At 43.7% G+C, this 20151-nt stretch overlaps 1 protein-coding gene across 1 annotated transcript in view; it reads right to left on the bottom strand.

The window, feature by feature from the left end:
• The window catches only part of PPARGC1A (PPARG coactivator 1 alpha), a 152767-nt gene that overhangs the window by 36320 nt on the left and 96296 nt on the right, over window positions 1–20151 (bottom strand). The window contains exons 3-7 of the mRNA XM_055000027.1: window positions 18693–18887; window positions 10780–10902; window positions 8878–9082; window positions 2233–2278; window positions 2050–2123 (exon numbers count right to left, since the gene is read on the bottom strand). Coding sequence (XP_054856002.1) covers window positions 2050–2123; window positions 2233–2278; window positions 8878–9082; window positions 10780–10902; window positions 18693–18887 — 643 coding nt within the window. The remainder of the gene's footprint in view (window positions 1–2049; window positions 2124–2232; window positions 2279–8877; window positions 9083–10779; window positions 10903–18692; window positions 18888–20151) is intronic.

Genomic DNA, 20151 nt, shown 5'->3' with positions numbered 1-20151 from the left:
TTGTACTGCTTAACCCTCGATGTACCAGAGCTCTTTGCCACAGAATCTATAAGGCCTACTTGGGGGCTCCAGAAATGCTCATGAGAAAGGTAAGCATATAAATTAAATAAATAAAACCATCCATAATGCCATTCCTGTGGGGAACCGGGTTTCAGATCATATTTAGATTCAGTTTACCAAAACATGATTTGCATTATTTATTTATTTAAAATATTTCTGTTAGAAGTAAGATGTGTCTGGTTCCCGAGACAGTGCAGATAAATGCTCATGTTTCAGTGCAGAACTGACAAAGAAGTTTCTGTAGGAGTTAAATGAATGGAGGAAAGTGAACGGAACTGGCAGATCAAAATGCCCTTGATCAATTAAAATGGTCCATTGACTTCAATGGAGCTGGGCTGAAGGAAAGTATTTTGAGGATTCAGTGCCAAGGGAATCACAGAGGGGAATCATCTTTCGACACTTCAGAGCAGACCGTGCATTGGCTTTTCTGAAAATCTGGTTTCCATCTATGCTGACCAGGGTTCTTGAAGAGGATTTACAGGTACAAAACTATGAATACTACATATATATTTGTGGGGCAGATACCACTCAGAATGTGTGGCACCTACCACACCCATTATAATGCAAGTGACTTTCTGAGAGTTGGGAACAAATTTGATAACACCAGATTGTACATAAAACTGTATTTTTACAAGCTGCGGGGGGGGGGGGGGGAGGCTCCTTTTTAAAAAGTGGTGTGTTTTGACCTTAACCATTCGCAAAATGAGAGACAATGCAATTCATGCAAATGTATAAGTAAAACAGGGCCATTTCCACACTGCTTACCTTCCCTCTGAACGACCTGAAACATCGCACAAAAAATGCGAAAGATCGCGTTTTCTTGTGTGAGATTTGCATTTTCTTGCGCAAATCTCACGCAAGAAAACGCGATCTTCCGCATTTTTTTCACGATGTTTCGGGTCATTCCAAGGGAAGGTAAGCAGTGTGGAAACAGCCCAGGTTACCCATGGCCACAATGTGATTTTTATGCAGATCTGTATTTTGATGTTATAATTTGTCATGGCCTTTGGGGAATATAATAATTTTGACTGAGTCTTGATCTCAACCTAGAGCCTTAACATGTTCTACACTACAAATCCTCATAAGAAACCAATGATCTTCTATCGTAAGACAGAAACAACACCATGAGCCTTTGCAACCCCATCACAGATTGGAAGGTTATAGTCAGTAGCTCAGAGGAAACAATATATTTAGGATGCAATCATACACATACTTATGGATCCTCTAATTTCAGTGGAACTTACTCCCATACATCTGAATAATCAAAGATCTGGAGAAGGTCACTGCCTACAACACAACACTAGGATAGACCATACCTTTGTTCTTACCCAGTACAGGATTTTTTTGACAAGGTTTCTTCCTCTAACCTAAAAACAATAATCAACCACATTCTGAAACAGATTGATCTAGTAGTATAGGTCTTCTATTCTATCATCTAGGAGTTGGTTAACACAACTGCGTACACTTGTCCTTTAATTATTTAGTAGCTAAATAAATAATTCCACTGGAAGGCAGTCTGCACTAAAAGATATAAAAGCTCTATCTGTAGTGCTTACTATGACTAATCCACACCTGGAAATCATCACCCAGTATCATCTCTCATCAAGTGACAACCACACATGTGTAAATTAGTAGTGAGATTCCACACAAAAAAGGCAAAAGGAAACTCAATGAAAATAGATATTCAACTGTACATATTCAACTGTACAAAACATCTGTGGGGAATTGGGAATTTATTCCAGATAATTTATTTCATGTCTTTTTCCCTCCTAGAAATTATGATATGCTAGCTAACAGTAGAATCATAATTTTAAAGCAAATTTCATCTCAGGGAACTGGGTGGGAAAAAACCATTTTAAACTATATTAAAATTAATGTCTTAAGAGACCACTGTAACATATCACTACACACTTCATAATGTCAGGCTGGTGATTTAAAAGAAACCTCACAAAATATAGACATAGATATATCTAACATTTTGCTTCTCACCTGCAGTTCCAGAGAGTTCCACACTTAAAGTTTGTTCAATAGTCTTGTTCTCAAATGGGGAACCCTTGGGATCGCTGGAAGACAGGGCACATTTATAAAAACAAGCTGAAATGGAGTTGCTGTAGCCAAAATGTATTTAAAACCCCCTCCCTGTTCAAAATATTTACAGTTCTTGATACTTACTTTGGTGACTCAGGCGTCAAAGGAAGCGATAAACTCATTTGTTTGGCTGAAGAAGGGGAGGGGAATGGGAAGAAGAAAAGGGAAAACCAACTATGAAATGTTGTGACAGACTGGATAACCGTGGTGAAGACTAGAGGCGGGTACGAACCAGGAAAATGGCGGTTTGTTGCCGTTCATGGTTCGTTGCGTTTCATGAACCACGAACTGCCATGACCTTGCCCAGTTCGAGAACCGGTTTGTTTGGTTCGTCAGTTCATCACTTTCAAGGCTGCAGAAGGTCTGCAGAAAGGGCCCCCCCTCTCCACTGCCTAGGTAACAGATTGATCGGCATCAGGCTGTCTGAAGAGATGAACCAAAAAATGAACCAAACGAACTGTTCTAAAAATCACAGCTGTTCCTCACAGTTTGTCGGAAATGTGCTCTGATGAACCGCCAGTTCGCAAACAAAAAACCGACCTGGTTTCAGACAAACTTTGGTTCGTATTTCAGTTTGTGCCCATCTCTAGTGAAGACATATTGCCACTTGAATTGGGCTGGAATCAGATGTGATAAGAGATGCATGGCTGTCTCTGGGAAAAGCAGCCCTGCATGTTCTCTTCCTCTCTCCCCAAGATATTTTTATTGATTCAAAATTTGGAATGAGATACCCTTGCTGCTTCAAGTTTCCCTAACCACCATTTTCCTTCAAGGGCTCTCACTTGTGGAGGTAGGGAAACTCACAGCATACTGAAGACACATCACACACTGAGTAGCAGTCGACTGTGGGGGGTACAGGAGAAAGGGATGCAAAATTACTCACTTCATTCAAAGGCTGCCATGAATCCACCCTCACATTTATGTCTGACACTCACAGAAGATAAAAAATGGAAGCTCCTTAGAAACCCTTAAGAAGGACCACCTCAGCTCTATTGACTGATTTATGCCAACTGTTCAACATCTGCCATACAGACTTAAATGCTGGAATGATAACCCCTCCCCCCAGAATGCATGGAACATACTGCAAAAATGCACTTCTCTCACGTTTAATTTAGATTACTGTTCACGTTTCACTTGGATATGACAACAGCAGTATAACTACAAAACAACAGAACTCTATGAATATTCAGCTTGACTTTACTTGTATAATATACAGTTTCATATACAGCACTGGGGAAAAAGGTTGTCTCAGTGAGGCCAAGACCCAACCAAATATGATCCAAGTGCTTGCAAATTATTCTGTAAATCAGGAGAGAGAGTTGCAGATGGCTTAAATTGGGGTTTTACGCCACCATGCTAAAATCCTGACATGAATGAACAATACCATTTTCACTGTAAACTGACAAACTTTCTGTAGTTCTCTGTTTGTTAAGAATCAACTGTACTGTCAATCTTCTCTTCTTGTTACCAAACTACTGAGCATTCTGTGGTTGCCAAGGAAAGCAGTGACCCTTTGATAGGTTGTCTCAAGTCTCAAGTTTCTTCTCAGAAGCTCCAGGGGAAGGAGTTAAATCTCAGGTCAAGGGGCTGGAATCAAGGGAGCAACTACTTTCTGCTTGGCTTTCCGCTTGAGAGCCAGTTTGGTGTAGTGGTTAAGAGTAGAGATGGGCACAAACAGCAATACGAACAAAAAAAAAGCCACGAACAGCCCAATCTGCTGTTTGCGAACAAGCTGTTCGTGAGGCCCCATTCTAAACGAGCAGGTGGTCGTTGCAAGCCTTGTTAATTGCTGTTCATTGCTGTTCATCAAGCCAGACAGTCTGGCACCTGCAATCAATTCCCTTGGCAACTTAGGCAGGGATTGTCTGAACTCTGTCTGAACTCCTGCTGTTGCCCTGGAAACCCCAATCTAAGCCCAATTTAGCTTGATAGGCAGGTCTTCCTTTCAAGTGTGGAGCTCTAAATTTGTTACAACAAGGGAGCAGGGGGGAGGGGGGCTCCCAGCTCTGACTTTGCAGACAGTGGAGAGACAGCTGCTGTTGGCATTTTGATAGATTGCATTGGGGCTTGAATTTTTTTTGTGTGTGGTGGGATAGTGATCTACCCCTTCAAGCTCCAGAGCTGCTGCCAGGCTCTGGGACCAAGCTATTATTTATTATTGGTACCTTTCTTGATGCCTGCTCAGGTCAGGTTTCTGAGAGTGGTGCAGAAGGGATCTTGACTTGGATGATGGCAGGAGGAGAGCCTGCTGGCCCCCACGAACAGCAAACCACAAACATGTTCATGAACAGGGCCATGTTCGTGGTTGTTCGTGAGTCCCTGTTAGTGGATGGGAACAAACAACGAACATCATGTTCGTTTTTTTTCCTGTTCATGCCCATCTCTAGTTAAAAGCGCAGGACTCTAATCTGGAGAGCCGGGTTTGATTCCCCACTCCTCCACTTGAAGCCAGCTGGTGACCTTGGGCTAGTCACAGCTCTCTGGAACTCAGCCCCACCCACTTCACAGCCCCACTCCTTTTATACCCTTTCCACAGCAGTTTAGAGAACACACAAATTTTGTGTCAAGTATAGGAACCATCCTGACCCCTTAGAAAAAAAAGAATTCTTTATGCCCAGCTAAATGTCTCCAATGCCACCTAGTATTAGCTGCTGGATAAAGACATTTAGCTGGGCATAAAGAATTCTTTTTTTTCTAAGGGGTCAGGATGGTTCCTATACTTGACACAATTTAGAAAATACAGCTATAAAACACTAGGTTTTTTGTTTGTTTGTTTGCTTGTTTTAAAAAAGATGTAATAGGGCTGACCCATGTATTGCCTATACAGAAGCTGCAAGAGAGCTGTTTTTATTGTCTCTTAAGGTACATGTGTCATATGGGGCCAGGGGAAAACGTCTTCATGCTTACCCTGGTAAAAAGAAAAGAGGCTCTCTAATGAATTGTCCTGCCCAGCTGCTGAAGAACAGATGTTATGTCTAGTGGTACATCACCAGTTTTGTACAGCTAGAATCCAGTTTACCCTTGACTACCTCCTGGTCATTACTCCTGGCTTGTGCTCAGCGCCATGACACAGCACAGAAATCACAGCAATACAAGATCCAGAGGGGTTAGCCATGTTAGTCTGTAGTTGCAAAATAGTAAAGAGTCCAGTTAAGACTAACCAACTTTATTGTAGCATAAGCTTTTGAGAACCACTTCGTCAGATCTGATGAAGAGAACTGTGGTTCTTGAAAGCTTATGCTACAATAAAGTTGGTTAGTCTTAAAGGTGCTACTGGACTCTTTACTATTTAGCAATACAAGAGCCATCCCTTAAGAACTGGGTACTGGGCAAGAGTTAAGATCTGACAGGGGAAGTTAAACCACAATCTGAAGCAGGTCTATTCAGAATCTGAACCAGGTCTCATCAACTGGGCTTACTCCAAGGGAGGTGTTCTTAGGACTGCAGGGTCAGTGAGTTAGGCCTTCAGAGTTGAGAGTCAGAAGTTGTCAGAATAAAGGATTAGTTTATCAGGAATGTGAACTAAAAAACAGGGAGACACAACAGCACTGGTTAACTTTCCCTCTGGGGAATTTTAGTATGCCGACTGGGTTTGCTGGATTTAGCATGTAATTTGCAACAGACTACTGAAGACTACAAGTCTTGGTTAAGTGGGCTTCTGATTGACATGGGCAGAGAAGTTGTGGAGAAGCACAACTTCTGCATTGGATGTGTACAAATCCCGTGGGTCAGAGAACGCTTAAAGAACTTTCAAATGTTCTCCACCCGGGTAACAAAAATGCAAAGCATGCATACTGGATGAGGGATGCACTTCTGGATAGCAGCATACGTGGTCAAGATCTTGGAGTACAAGTGGACGAGAAGCTAAATATGAGGACAGCAAAAAAGGTGAACGCAATCTTGGGGTGTATCTACAAAGACCTAACAAGTCACAGGGTGTTATTGTCCCACCATATACCGTGTTGGTCAGGCCCCACCTGGAGTATTGAGTGCAGTATTGTGTGTAGTTCTGGAGGTCTCATTTCAAAAAGGATGTAGACAAATTGGAACGGGTGCAGAGGAGAGCAACCAGAATGATCAGGGGCTTGGAGACAAAGCCCAACGAGGAAAGGCTGAGGGCCTTGGGAATGTTCAGTTTGGAGAATAGGAGGTTGAGCGGGGGACGTGATTGCTCTCTCTAAGTATTTAAAAGGCTGTTACTTAGGGGAGGGGAGGGAGCTGCTCCTGTTGGCAATAGAGGAAAGGACTCGAAACAATGGCTTTCAGCTACAGGAGGGAAGGTACCAAGTGGACATTAGGAAAAACTTCTTCTCATTAAGAGTTATCTAGCAATCAAATTGGCTGCCTGGGGGTGTGGTGGGTCTCCCCTCATTGGCAGTCTTCAAGGAGCAGCTGGATGAATACTTGTCAGGGATGCTTTAGGCTGTTCCTCCACTGGGCAGGGAGTTGGACTAGATGGTCTGTAGGGCTCCTTCCAACTCTATGATTCTATGAACTGTTATTATTTAACTCAGTTATTTCTTTCTGAATAAACTCTGTTCTTGTTCACTTTTAAAAAGCAAACTGTCCCGGGCCTGTCAGTTTACCCCATTACTTTCAGTTATCAATCAAGGCTCAGTTGGATTTATAGTCCGACCATATTCTGCCCCTTTGAATGGCTGTCCTTTCCCACCGGGCATCCAGGTGCAGTGGGGTAGGCAGGAAAATTTTACTGTGTGACAGTAAAATCCTGTGGGTTGGTATGTAGCCCCCAGGGTAATTGTTACAGTCACTCTTTTCCCTTCACTTTGGTCCTGATCATTTCATAAGAGAGTTTAATACATTTCATGACGGGAAATTGAGCTTTGCCACAAGTTTCAGCTCCCTGAAAAGTTCCCCTTAAGATACACGTTTGCAAAATGTGCCTATCACCCCAACATGCTTAATGCATTTTAAGTATACACCAAAAAGTAAAATCCAAGAAAAGTTTTTTAATTTGAGATCCTAAGGCTTTGGCTGGAAAATCATTCTTAGCCAATGGATGGTTCTCTAATAAGACTTTTTTGTTCTGTTTAGCATACCTCTAGTAAGTGTTACTGGCCTCCTCCCTGTTTTTGTTGGGTTATGTGTGTTTATATGCTTTTAACTGAATTATTAGATGTTTTTCATGTTTAAATGTTTTCATGTGCTAAATTTGCCACCTTGGGGACCCTATCAGGGTGGAAATGCAGCACTGAAACATTTTAAACAAATAAATAACATAGGAATTGTGTGAACTGTTCGTTGTACATACAAGTTCAGGCTTCTCAAAGGTGTTTATGTGGGTGCAAACAGGCAAAGAGACTGTTTTAATTTCTGCTAAGCTATGAGGAGATGCTTAACCATTCTTTTCAAGGGTTCCCTGCATTTCCTCCTGCCATATGCATTTTAATTTTATTTACTTAGACATAAGATTTAGATACCAAGCTCTTCCCCTCAATGGGGACGGAAAGCAGGCTTACAGCAACATTCTCCCCCCCTCCATTTTCTTCTCACAAGAGCCACCCTTGGGACAGGTGAGGACTGAGAGAAGCTCAGAGTCGGCAAGTGGGCTTCCGTGACAGAGCAGTGGTTCAAGCCTGGGTCTCCCAGATATCCTCTACACCACACCGGCTGGCTTAGAGAAGCTTCGCTTCAGAAAGCTTTTCTGAGCAGATTCTCTGATACCCCACAGCGTCGCTGCTGCTGCAATGTCTGAAGAGGAAGCAGCAAAGACAGAACATGCCAGCCATTTCTACAAATGGAGCTTACACACACTCTCACTTTGCAACTTCTCAAATATTATGGTACATAATTAACGGGATTAGCAGGGCTTTTTTTCTGGGAAAAGAGGTGGTGGAACTCAGTGGTGGAACTCAAGACTGCACAATGATGTCACTTTGGGTCAGCTGGAACAAGGGGGAGTTTTTTAAAGTTTAAATTGGCCTCTGCGAAAATGGTCACATGGCTGGTGGCCCCGCCCCCTGATCTCCAGACAGAGGGGAGTTTAGATTGTGGCGTGGAGGGCAATCTAAACTCCCCTCTGTCTGGAGATCAGGGGGCGGGGCCACCAGCCATGTGACCATTTTCAAGAGGTGCCGGAACTCCATTCCACCACGTTCCAGCTGAAAAAAAAGCCCTGGGGATTAGACTGGAGCATCTCTGCTTAGGATTTCAGTGTAAGTGACAGATATATGAATTGTCTTTAAAACGATACTTGGTATTCTAGCATCTTTCCAGTTTCTGCGCTTGCACTCATAGCGATGGAAGGAGGGGGATTCAGCCCTTGTGCCAACCACTCAGCTCTGGCTAAAGGAGGATCCTGCAGAGAGATCAACCACACTCTGGAGGGATTTTCCAAAGAGGAGGGTCTGCAGCCCAGTGAAGAAATCCATACTTTGCTTGCTGGAGGTTCCCAAGCTCAGTCCTTAGCTAGAAAAAACTTAACAGTACAGCCAGGATAGAGCCAGGTCTGCGATCCCGGAGAACAACAGCCAGTGTAAATATAGAACTAGAAGGACCAGGATAAGACAGCGTCCCATGTTCTGTAAGTGGGTGAAGTTAACCTTTCTAAAAGCTTCCAGGTCGGGTTCCTCAGTGGTCTAAGCAACTAGGAGACCTTCACTTATTGGTTAGGGACGGCCTGTGCTTCTCCCTCCCTCCCCCCTCCCTCCCCCACGCCCACCAGGCCACGGAGGCCAGGGAATGACCTTCTCCAGGTCTTGGGCCTACCTTGCAAAGGATGCATCTGGGACTGCAAGAGAGCCTTCTTTTTAGAGGTGCATTTGTCTCTGTTGCTGTTCCTGTTCTCTGTTGGTTTGGTTTGCAGAGGATCATCGTTTGTAGTCAGATACTTGAGAAGCTCAGAGCAGGGACGTCTCTGTGGCTTCTGTGGTTGACAAACGCTCTTTGCTTTATTGCTCCATGAATTCTCGCTCTTAAGAAACAAGTCGCAATAAAAAAAGAAAAAAAGAGAGAAAGAGCTAAAATTAGTGAACTGAACCTTATCGGAATGCATATAGGTTTTCGGAAGAGATGAGATTTTCAGTGAAGTGTTTGGTCTAAGTGTACTAGATCTATGAGCTGTGAATAATTGTTTGCAGAACAAGGAAAGGAAATTACATTTAAAATTCCTAAATGACATTTATGCGGCTTTTTATTTCATTTCTCTTACGATTCAGTGTTCCTACTCAGCAACATATAACTAACAAGACCCTACAGCGCCTTTACTGTGAACGGGGAGGGCGGTGGTTAAGCTGGTTTAAACCTTAATCTGCTGCTGATTGCTCAAGCCCGGCATTCACAACTCTCTTAAGTACCCCTAAACGCTCCGTTTTCTGTTACAGTCAATGGCAAGACAAACATTGTTTAATGCAGCCTGCTAACAGAATCACACCACTGCCGGCATCCCAGCCAATTAATGGCTGATATAGACCTTTCTGCCACGCTTCCATCATAATCTTTTTCTAGGCTAGGCTGCTGGGTAAGTGACAGCCCAGAGATGCACATCAACGTATCAGTAATATTTTAATGGCACCCTCTAACACTCGGCACAGAGGACAAGAGGAAAAAATGACGCATAATTCAGCCATGAGATAAGGGCGGGGGGGGGGGGGAACCCACCAAGGCATCAAAACATGAAGGGAACAAAAAGCATTTCTTTCTTTCTTTCTTTCTTTCTTTCTTTCTTTCTTTCTTTCTTTCTTTCTTTCTTTTTCTTTCTTTCTTCTTGTGCTATGTTTCCCTGTGTCCTTCACAAAAATTCCGTACGGTTCCAGCCCAAGGGATTTAGTCCACACATGCCAGTTCAGGTACATAGTGGGTTTGGCCCTCCCCTTCACCTGGGAGAAGGAAAAGCTGTGTGCCTTTCCCCTACTCCACTCACATAAAACAACATGGATGTGTCAGGGCCGGGGCCTTTTCAGTCCTGGCTCCAACTGGGTAGAACTCTCTGTCTGCGGAAACCCGGGCCCAACAAGATATACTATCTTTTCATCGGGCCTGTAAGACAGAGATGTTCCACCAGGCATATGTTTGAGGCTGGATTATGGGTGAGTCTTCCTGACAATCTCCTGTTGTGGGGAAGGTAATGTTACCCCCCCTCCCCAGTTTCCATCAGTTTCCATCCGTGAGACCGCTGCTGCTCTCTCCACCTCCCACCCATAGAACTGTTTATTGGGGCTGCGTAAATTGGGACTGTCATCTGAGTTTTTATTATTGAACTATATGTTATTTATGATTTTAATGTAAATTTTAATGTACCTGTTAATATATTGTTATCCGCTCAGAGCCCATTCGTGGGAGAGCGGGCTAAAAGCTGAATAAATCAAATCAAATCATGTGGAAGCCTAAATACATGATGCCCCAATTTGTGAGATTCTTCTCCCTCAAAAAAGAGGGGGAGAAATATGGTAGCCTTCATAACTGCATATTAGTTGAGGTGTGCAGTGAAGAAAAATGACATGTAAGAATGGAGGCATCCATCCGCCTTGAGTGTCAGTGAAAAAAGTGGGAAACAAACAAACAAACAAACCTGTCTGAAGCAGGCTGCTCTCTGCAACTGAAGGCATTAAAAAATCTTTTACAAATTATCCTTACAGAGACAAATATACATTGCAAAGGATAATGCCATACCTTAACCGGCACAGGGCTTGCTCTGATCCTGTGATTGGTGTTTGCATGGTTGTGTGTGCTGAGGCCCCTGCACACATTGTAATTTAGTTGGGTGTTAGCCGGAGCCAACAGGAGCTTCTTAAGCTGTAGGAGAATCACAGAAAAGGGTTTGGGAGAGGGGAGGAAGGATGGGGGGTGGGGGTGGGAGAGATGAAAGAGTTATTTATTTCAGTGCCCTACGTTTCATCAAATATTTTGATATCTGGAGCCCTGTGCTTCGTTGGGAGGGAGGGAGGGAGGGAGGGAGGGAGGGAGGGAGGGAGGGAGGGAGGGAGGGAGGGAAGGAAGGAAGGAAGGAAGGAAGGAAGGAAGGAAGGAAGGAAGGAAGGAAGGAAGGAAGGAAGGAAGGAAGGAAGGAAGGAAGGAAGGAAGGAAGGAAGGAAGGAAGGAAGATCATCGGCCACCTATCTCCAAGTCCACTGGAGATCCATATATGGAGGTTTGCATACACAGGTAAAGGCCAATAGGGACAGTTCAAATCACAGAGCGATGGGTTCTATGTAGTAGAAGGCACCTGCCTTTCCCAAGAGCCACCTGTGAATGCCTGAAGAGTCATATCAAGCCATGGGGAGCGCACATGGGCCAAAAACAGGGTGATATAGCCAGCTGTAATGAAGAGAATGGATATAACTGTTCCTCCTTCCGCTTTACACCTGAGGAAGGTTCTTGTGTGGGAGGAATGGATACATACGATCAGGTTTCTATGGACTCCAGCCCAAAGAAAATCCAAGAGGAAACAACCACATGGCTCATTCCTATGTGTGTTGGACTTTACCCATATAAGTCCTGTGCAAATGTTTTAGTCCAGCGGCACCTTTGAAACCACCAAGATTTTCAGAATGTAAGCTTTAGAGAGTCAGAGCTCCCTTCTTCAGACATGAGTAGGAATGGAGATCCCTGAGCATTTATATCTCAGCCAAAAGGTGGATAGGGAGTTACAAGGGAGGGTGTGGCGGAACGGGCGCTGGCTCTCAGTCCGGGCAACTGAGCCGCTGTCGATGGCCTTGCTAGCCCTGCTATCCGCCTCCCACCGTCCCTGGTGGGCGTGGTTCACCCTCTTCGTTGCTGCCACCACTCACTGAATTGTACACTGCCTGACTGAGGGGCAGTGAGACCCCTCTGGCTGAATTTCCCTACTGGGAAGTGAATTCCCCAATCTTTGGGTGGGCCCTGGAGAATTGGCAACCCACCAAGGTCTGGCCTGATCAGTTCTCCTGGGCTCCCTCCCTCCCTGTAGCATGCCAAGTGGGGGAGCTTACGTAGTCAGAGCACCACAAGGTCCTTTATATTCCAAAAAAGTATAATTTATTAACTATATACAGAGCACTATATACAAAGCAGGTAAAGGCACAACACATAGGGGTAGACCCCCCTGTTCAGAACTCATAGGGCAGAAAATCAAACTGAAGAGAACCGCTGTCTGCTTTCCCTACCACACTGTTCCCTACTCTACCTTAAAAGGGGGGGGGGGTCTGAGGGAAGGTTCACCTTTTATTCCCTTTCTGCTGCCTCCCTGGCCCTCCACACTTAGGGCCCAGGCACCCGGGTCTCACCCAGCAGCAGGAGCCTCTCCTTCTTCAACCAAGAAGGTGACTAACTGACCTTTCCCCCCTCAGAATCGGCTGAGTCTCTCAATTTCAGCTCCACCCCTTATTTTTCCGCACTTTCTTACAGAGGGCATCAAGACGTAAAGGTAAAATGGAACTTGATTAGATGGGAGGGGTATAGTAAAGGAAGATGTCAGGATGTAAGGGTAGAATCATAGGGTTGGAAGGGTCCTCTAGGGTCATCTAGTCCAACCCCCTGCACAATGCAGGAAATTCATAACTATCTCCCCGACTGCCCCAGTGACCACTGCTCCATGCCCAGAAGATGGCAAAAAACCTCTAGGATTCCTAGCCAAATTGCCCTGGGGAAAATTGCTACCTGACCCCGAGGTGGCAATCGGCATTACCCTGGGCATGTAAGAAGGGCCACAAGAACTAAGCACTGATGTAGCCCCTCCTGCCCACCCCCTCATGATCTGCCCATTGCTGTCAGATGGCCATCTAGCCTCTACTTAAAAACCTCCAAAGACGGAGAGCCCACCACCTCCCGAGGAAGCCTGTTCCACTGAGGGATCACTCTAATTGTCAGGAAGTTCTTCCTAATGTTTAGCCAAAAACTCTTTTGATTTAATTTCAAGCTGTTGGTTCTGGTCCAACCTTCTGGGGCAACAGAAAAGAACCCTGCACCATCCTCTATATGACAGCCCTTCAAGTACTTGAAGATGGTTATCCTATCACCTCTCAGCCATCTCCTCTCCAGGCTAAACATTCCAAGCTCCTTTAACCTTTCCTCATAGGACTTGGTCTCCAGACCCCTTACCATTTTCATTGCCCTCCTCTGGACATGTTCCAGCCTGTCTATATCCTTCTTAAATTGTGGTGGCAGAAACTGAACACAATACTCTAGGTGAGGTCTAACCAGAGCAGAGTAGAGTGATGCCATTACTTCACATGATCTGGACACCATGCTTCTGTTGATACAGCCCAAAACCGCATTTGCTTTTTTAGCTACCACATCACACTGCTGACTCATGTTCAGTGTATGGTCTACTAAGACCCCTAGATCCTTTTCGCACATACTACTGCCAAGACAAGTCTCCCCCATCCTATAATTTTGCCTTTGATTTTTCCTTCCTAAATGCAGAACTTTGCATTTATCTCTGTTCATTATCTCTGTTCATTTTATTTGTTTTAGCCCAGTCTCCCAGCCTGCCAAGATCATCCTGTATCCTTATTCTGTCTTCGACCATATTTGCCACCCCTCCCAACTTAGTATCATCTGCAAATTTAACAAGCATTCCCTCTATTCCTTCATTTATAAAAATTCCCTCTATTCCTTCATTTATAAAAATGTTGAACAGAACAGGTCCCAAGACTGATCCCTGAGGAACTCCACTAGTCACTCTTCTCCAAGAGGATGAGGAACCATTAACTAGCACTCTTTGGGTGCAATCTGTCAACCAGTTACAGATCAAACTAATAGTAATAGGATCCAACCACATTTTACCAACTTGTTAACAAGGATATTATGTGGAACCTTCTCAAAAGCCTTACTGAAATCGAGATAAACTATGTCTACAGCATGCCCCTGATCCAGCAAGGTAGTAACTTTCTAAAAAAAAAAAAAAAGAGATAAGGTTAGTCTGACACGACTAACAATGCATGTGGGAGAGAGGAGCTTCAGACTGCTCTCCAACAGTGTTTTTGCCACTGGGGATGGCTCCAAAGGGGCCTTTTTTGCTCACAATATTGCAGAGAATGTGAAGCCAGAGAAAAGGACACACAGCCCCCACCTCCCAGTGCCATTTTCGGTGGTGAAGATGCAATGGGAGGAAAGCCCATTTGTAGCTTCATAGAAAAACAGAGAGCTTTTTAAAGGTTAGTCCCCACTTGAGCGTAAAATCGTGAGCGGGATCTGGAAACTGTGCCCTGTCTCTTGGATTTTGTATTTTGGCTCTCAGCTTCTACAGAAGGTTAAAAAACTACTTCACACAATGGTCAAAAAGGTTAGCATTGTGAGGCTTCCAAAACCATTTTGCACACTATATTCTTGGAGCTATTCCTAGGCCCAAAACAAGGTTTTGCTGGGAGAAGGATGGGGAGCTTGCTTTTGCTTAAGGACTATTTGGCAAATTGTAAATGGAGACTGTATCTCCAAGTATATGTATACATTGTCGTATCTGAGGAGGCCTACTGCTATATGCGTTTCCCTAGGTGCATACGTAAAGCAACTCATTTGTCTGGCCTGCTTGGATGGAAACGAAGCAAATCAAACTCTAAGGATTCTACTGGCAACAGAAAGAGCTCTTCTTTGTTTTCTATGCTACCTTCCACTCCTTTGGAAAACTCCTGCGAGCTTTACTGTTCCAAGACCAGTGGTCGGCATAGTGGATCATCTTGGTGGGTGCCCAGCCCACACACACTGCATAGGCGCACCACTTATCTGCCAACCAGAGCCCACGACACTGTCATGAGCTCAGAGCTAAGCTACAAGAGACGAATTACACGAGGAGGAGCACGTGAAGGGAGTTGCAATGTTAGCTGGGAAGCTGAGTTTTAAAAGAGATCAGAAGGCTTTGTCAATTTCCCCTCTCTACAGAGCCAGCAAAGATGGCTCCTCAGGGAGTTCGTTAATTTCCTCTTTGCCTCCCCAAGGCTCTGTCAGTTTCATCTCCCCTTCTAGGAGGCGAAGAGGAAATAACACCCCCCCCCCAGGAGCCATCTTTGCTGGCTCTGTACAGAGGGGAAATTGACAAAGCCTTCCGATCTCTTTTAAAACTCAGCTTCCCAGCTAACACTGCAACTCCCTTCATGTGAGTGTCCTCGTGTAATTCGTCTTTTGTAGTTTAGCTCTCAGTCCAGTCTATAAACTCACGCAAGGCCATACAACTTCAATCACGGCCACCAGCTACTCTTGCTCCACTAGCAACAAGCAGGTTCCGATAAACATGGACTCTGTGTTCCCTGAGGGCCTACGAAAACCAGCTAGCACATTAATGTGGGCCACATATAAATGGAAAGCTGGACTAATTTTCCTCGTTGTCTTAGAGCTGCCTGCCTCAGGTAGAGGAAAAAATGAGCCTAGCAGAAGGCGAGATTTGTCTAGCAAACAACAGACCTCTAGCAGAGAGAAACATAAAGCACGCCGATATATTGTGCTGAAGGACAACCCTACACTTTCAATCCGACCTCCTCTGCTTGTTTTTCTGCCAGGCAAGGCAAGTAATATAAATCTCTTCAGTGGCTGATAAAATCATTTGAGAAATGCAAGTTATCTTGATAGTGAAAGACGAGAGATGCTGAACTTCCATTACGACCCAAAGATACAAAGAGTCTTCTGTAGTGTTTGTCTACTTGGAGGAGGGGCTGAAACAACTTGGCACCCTCTGTTTTTAGTATACCTTCTCCTGTGACTTTCAGTGGATTTCAACTTTCAGAGCGCTTCTCACCAACTAGCCTAGTGGTTACAGGGTTTAGGCTTTGGCATCCAGATTTTCAGCCCTCATAAATCCTCACGATGGACTCTGTTTCTCTGCTTTTGTGAATCATAAATACTCGTCACAATGAACCCTTTTCAGCAAAGACTCCATAACTGACTTAACGTCTTCTGCCTCCAGCCTGTCCTTGCACCTATGCTGGCTTGGACACAGGGACAGGCTCGTGCGGTTTCCCCTTTGATGCCACAGCTGCTGATACAGAGAGGCAGCAACGGGTCTTCCACGTGACCATTTCCCCCACAATGTCCCTGCCCTAGTCCCTAGCAGCAGCTACCCTCCTCCCCTGGGCCACCAAGGCCTTTTCATTTAGAAAAAGCAGCAACTGAATATCATTGTTTATAACATAATGTTATCATGTTCTATGTATTATGTTCTCTGTATTCCCAGCCTTTATTTTTTAAAAAGAGTTTTTATCCCCTTTTGTTGCAGAGATACAAGGTGGAAGCATATCTCTGCAATGGAAGTGGCAAGATTTTTTTTTTTAAATGAAAGCTGGGATTTCAGAAAACCTGGTTCATGGATTGTAATACTGTTATATCGATATGACAGTATTCAATTGTTGATATTAAAGAAGTCCCCAAGTTGCAGGGGCAGGGAGAAAACGGCTGCTACAGGGACAGGGTCAAGGAAGTGGAACTTTCCAACCCATCCAAACTTCACTGCAATCCTTCCCAAAGTTTTGTAGCAAAGTATTTTGGGAAAGATTGGAGAAAAGCCAGGGAAATCCTAGGAGGTGAACTGCAATGCTATGAGAAAGCAGTAAAAAAAAAACCTGCTGCCAACAGCATCAAACATAGGGAAAACAAACTATGGTGTAAAAGGCCCAATACTATATGATGAATCAGCATCCTGATGATACAGCTTACACACTCTTTCACACATTCTGTTTCTTAGGGTTCATCTAAGGTTTTTTAGTGTATGTCTAAAAGTGCGAAGCATGAATGGAAGAAACACAATCACTTGAATTATACACGTCCATGTAAGATGTATGTACTGTCATTCATGGTGGGCTGCAGCTCTCTGTTCAGTATACTCGCTAAATATTTGTGCATACTATGTGAATGGACTGTTATAACTACAGATATTGTTCCAGACATACTAATGATGTTTCCTGTCCAGAGCATCAAAATCCTCCCCTTCTCTATCCTATCCTTCCACCCATTGCCTCACAAATTCAGGTAGGTCCATCAAATGTCCCTGACTGGAACTTACTGGGGTGAGGACACATCACTATCCTTGCTGCGTGATTCCGGTATAATCCAGAAGCAACGGCATCGTGCTAGGGCTGATTTTCAAAACTCTATGCTATGGCTTCTGGGATGCACTGGAAGTGACATCATCACATTGATATAATGATTGTGTGCCCCCCCTTTGCTCGGCCTGCTTTCGCCCATCAATCAGCTGAGGAGATGGAATCCCTGGAAGACTGCCTGCCGTAAGTACCTGGGAACAGAGATAGCCACGAACCGAAATATGAACCAAAGTTCGTGACGAACCTGGCTGGTTTGTGGTTTGCAAACCAGCAGTTTGTCAGAGCCCATTTCTGACAAACCGCCACGAACTTTAAGCTGGTTCATTTTGTTCGTTTTTTGGTTCATCACTGCAGACAGCCTGGTGCCAATCAATCAGTTTCCTAGGCAACAGGGGATGGACTTCCTGCAGACCTTCTGTTGACCCAGAAGTAGCCTTCCGCTGGCCCGGAAGTGACTTTCTGCTGACCCAGAAGTGACAATTTGCTGACCTGTATGTGACATTTTCATTAACCAAATGAACCAGTTCGTGAACTGGGGCAGGTTCGTGAAAGTTTGTGGTTTGTGAAATGCGACAGACCACACGGTTCAGTTTTTTCCCGGTTCGTGCCCTTCTCTACCTGGGAACTCTACCTGTAACATGAGAATAGAAACTTCAATGGAAACTTTTGTGCACTGGACTGCTTATTGTAGCAGATCTTATGTAGTAACCCTCAAGGTACATTTGACCTACAATCTCAGTTTTCTACCAATAGTTTTCTACCATTCTCCATTTTCTTCCAGCTGTTTGACCTAGGAGCTCTTAGATCTGCATTGATATTCTACTGAGTGTCAATTATGATTTTCAGTTCCTCAATACACAGAATGGTCAGAAAGAGGGAGACTTAGAGTTCACTGAGACCCTGGTCAGTTTTATAGGGGGATGGTGGAACTATCTATCAAATACCATTGCCAGCTCCCCCACACTTTCCACACATGTCTCTGTGGTGGCAGCTAGGAAGCCAACTGTTTTTCCTCATCAGATTAGATTTGGCTCTGGGTTTTCCAGCTGCTGACCCCAATTATAGAGGACTCTTTCCACTTACTAGAAGAGGCCGAGTAATTGTTAATGGCATGTAAACGAACATCAGATTAATCCAGCCTTGATACTGATTGTACTAATCTCACACTATGTGATCCATCTTGAATCTCAGTGATAAAGGCAGACTATAAATGACATAATAAATAAATAAGCATTTCTTACACATTATCACAAGTGAAATCTAAACACACACACAACAGAGATCCTCAAGTATGAAAACATGAATTAACTACATTTTTTTTAATCTGGATATAACGGTTAGTAGGAGTGTCAGTTACTGGAAGCCAATTGAACTATAATTTCTCGTCAGCAGAATATGTTAAGAAGCAGTTAATTGCATTTATCCTGGGTGTTCCCTCCCAAAATTCCAGGAGTGATTCAGTTTTCAATCTAAAGAAAATATCCGAACCTTACTGTGACCACATCATACCCATGCGGTGAGCAGCCATCCAAAGGGAATCTCTATTTCCTGTTAAACAGTAGGAGGGTGGGCTCTTACTAGAGATGGCTCTTCCGCCTCCTGTGGTGGAGGGTTGCTGTTGGATGCTGGTGAAGAGTTAGCATCGTTTTCATTGGTCACATGCCCCTCCGTCAGCGCCTCAAATGAAGGCAATCCATCTTCGTCCACAGGGATATTGTCCAATGTCTCTGTGAGGACTGCTAGCAAGTTGGCTTCATTTTCTTCATCTATTTTCTATATGAGAAGAAAAACAGAGACAGAGGGAAGAAGTCATAACAGAATTAAAAGCCACAGAAAACAATGTGTCAGAATTAATTTTTATATGTGTCATCTGCCGCATAACAGTAATTCTTTGAAGGTGTTTTCTGGGAAGTTGGGGCTCACACATGCCTTTTTGAAATGGCTAATGTTTTGATTTTTTCTTGTATCATTTCCCTACCTGTTTCTTTCTCTCTCTTTTTTAAAAAAAGCCAATACTAGCAACTTCAGCTTAATTATCATGCACAGATTGTCCCACAAACAACTCAACTACTTTATTAGAAATCAACACTGCCCGAGATGTCCATCTTCTCCAATGCTGAATGCCAGTTAATTGACCAAACAAAATTATACAGTTCACAAAATGAGACAGCTAATCAGAAGACAAAAATGTATTACTAGAGAAATTAAGCAACTTTTCCCATCCAGCTACACCGGAGAGGGGGACACAAACCCATACCATTCTTTCTCTGCAGATCCAACCCCACAATCAAAATTTGGCAACCGATACATAATTTCTCATTGCTATACAATCAGAAGAATAGCAATCAATGCTCTTATTAATGACAGAGTCGGCTCTTCTCAGTTTTAAATAAATGTGTTATGCAGGTTGCCTTTGAAGTTGTCCTTTTCAGTGAGGTAGCTTGTGCACTCAGTACAACTACTGTATACATTTATCTAAATCAGGCTGCAATTATAAAAAGTAGATTAATTTCTAATCAGATGTGGCTGCAACGTTAATTTGTACAAGATATTTTATTTCAGTACCAGGGACTTGTTTGTGTCAAATCAAATACATTTAATATCCTTGCATTCCTTGATGTAATACATTCCAATTATCAGACACATATTTGGAAGTTAGAAAAATAAAGTACTTATTATATTTTGAGAGATTTGTTGCAGCAACTATTAATGACTTGGGTCTTGGGAAAACTCCCTGTGGAGCCCATGCAAAGACTTTGCTGGCAGCTAAATAAAATCCTCAAAAAGAGAAAGTAGTCTACATATTCTCGGCAGATGACACACTTGAATAGCTTAATGCTACCCAGGAATGGGCAAGGGTTGCCACCTGGAACATCTAGAAGCACCCAGGCTTTTCTCAACAGAGAGTCATTAGAACGGATCTAAATCTACCCTTTAACAAAAGAACACTTAACGGAAACAATGCAAACTAAATCACCTCAGGGAAATGGTTAAAATGAACCAATTAAATAAATACAGCTTATATACAATTGCAATC

The sequence above is a fragment of the Eublepharis macularius genome, chromosome 15 (assembly GCF_028583425.1).
Source record: "Eublepharis macularius isolate TG4126 chromosome 15, MPM_Emac_v1.0, whole genome shotgun sequence".
Taxonomy (NCBI): Eukaryota; Metazoa; Chordata; class Lepidosauria; order Squamata; family Eublepharidae; genus Eublepharis; species Eublepharis macularius.
This window is presented reverse-complemented; position numbering and strand designations above follow the sequence as displayed.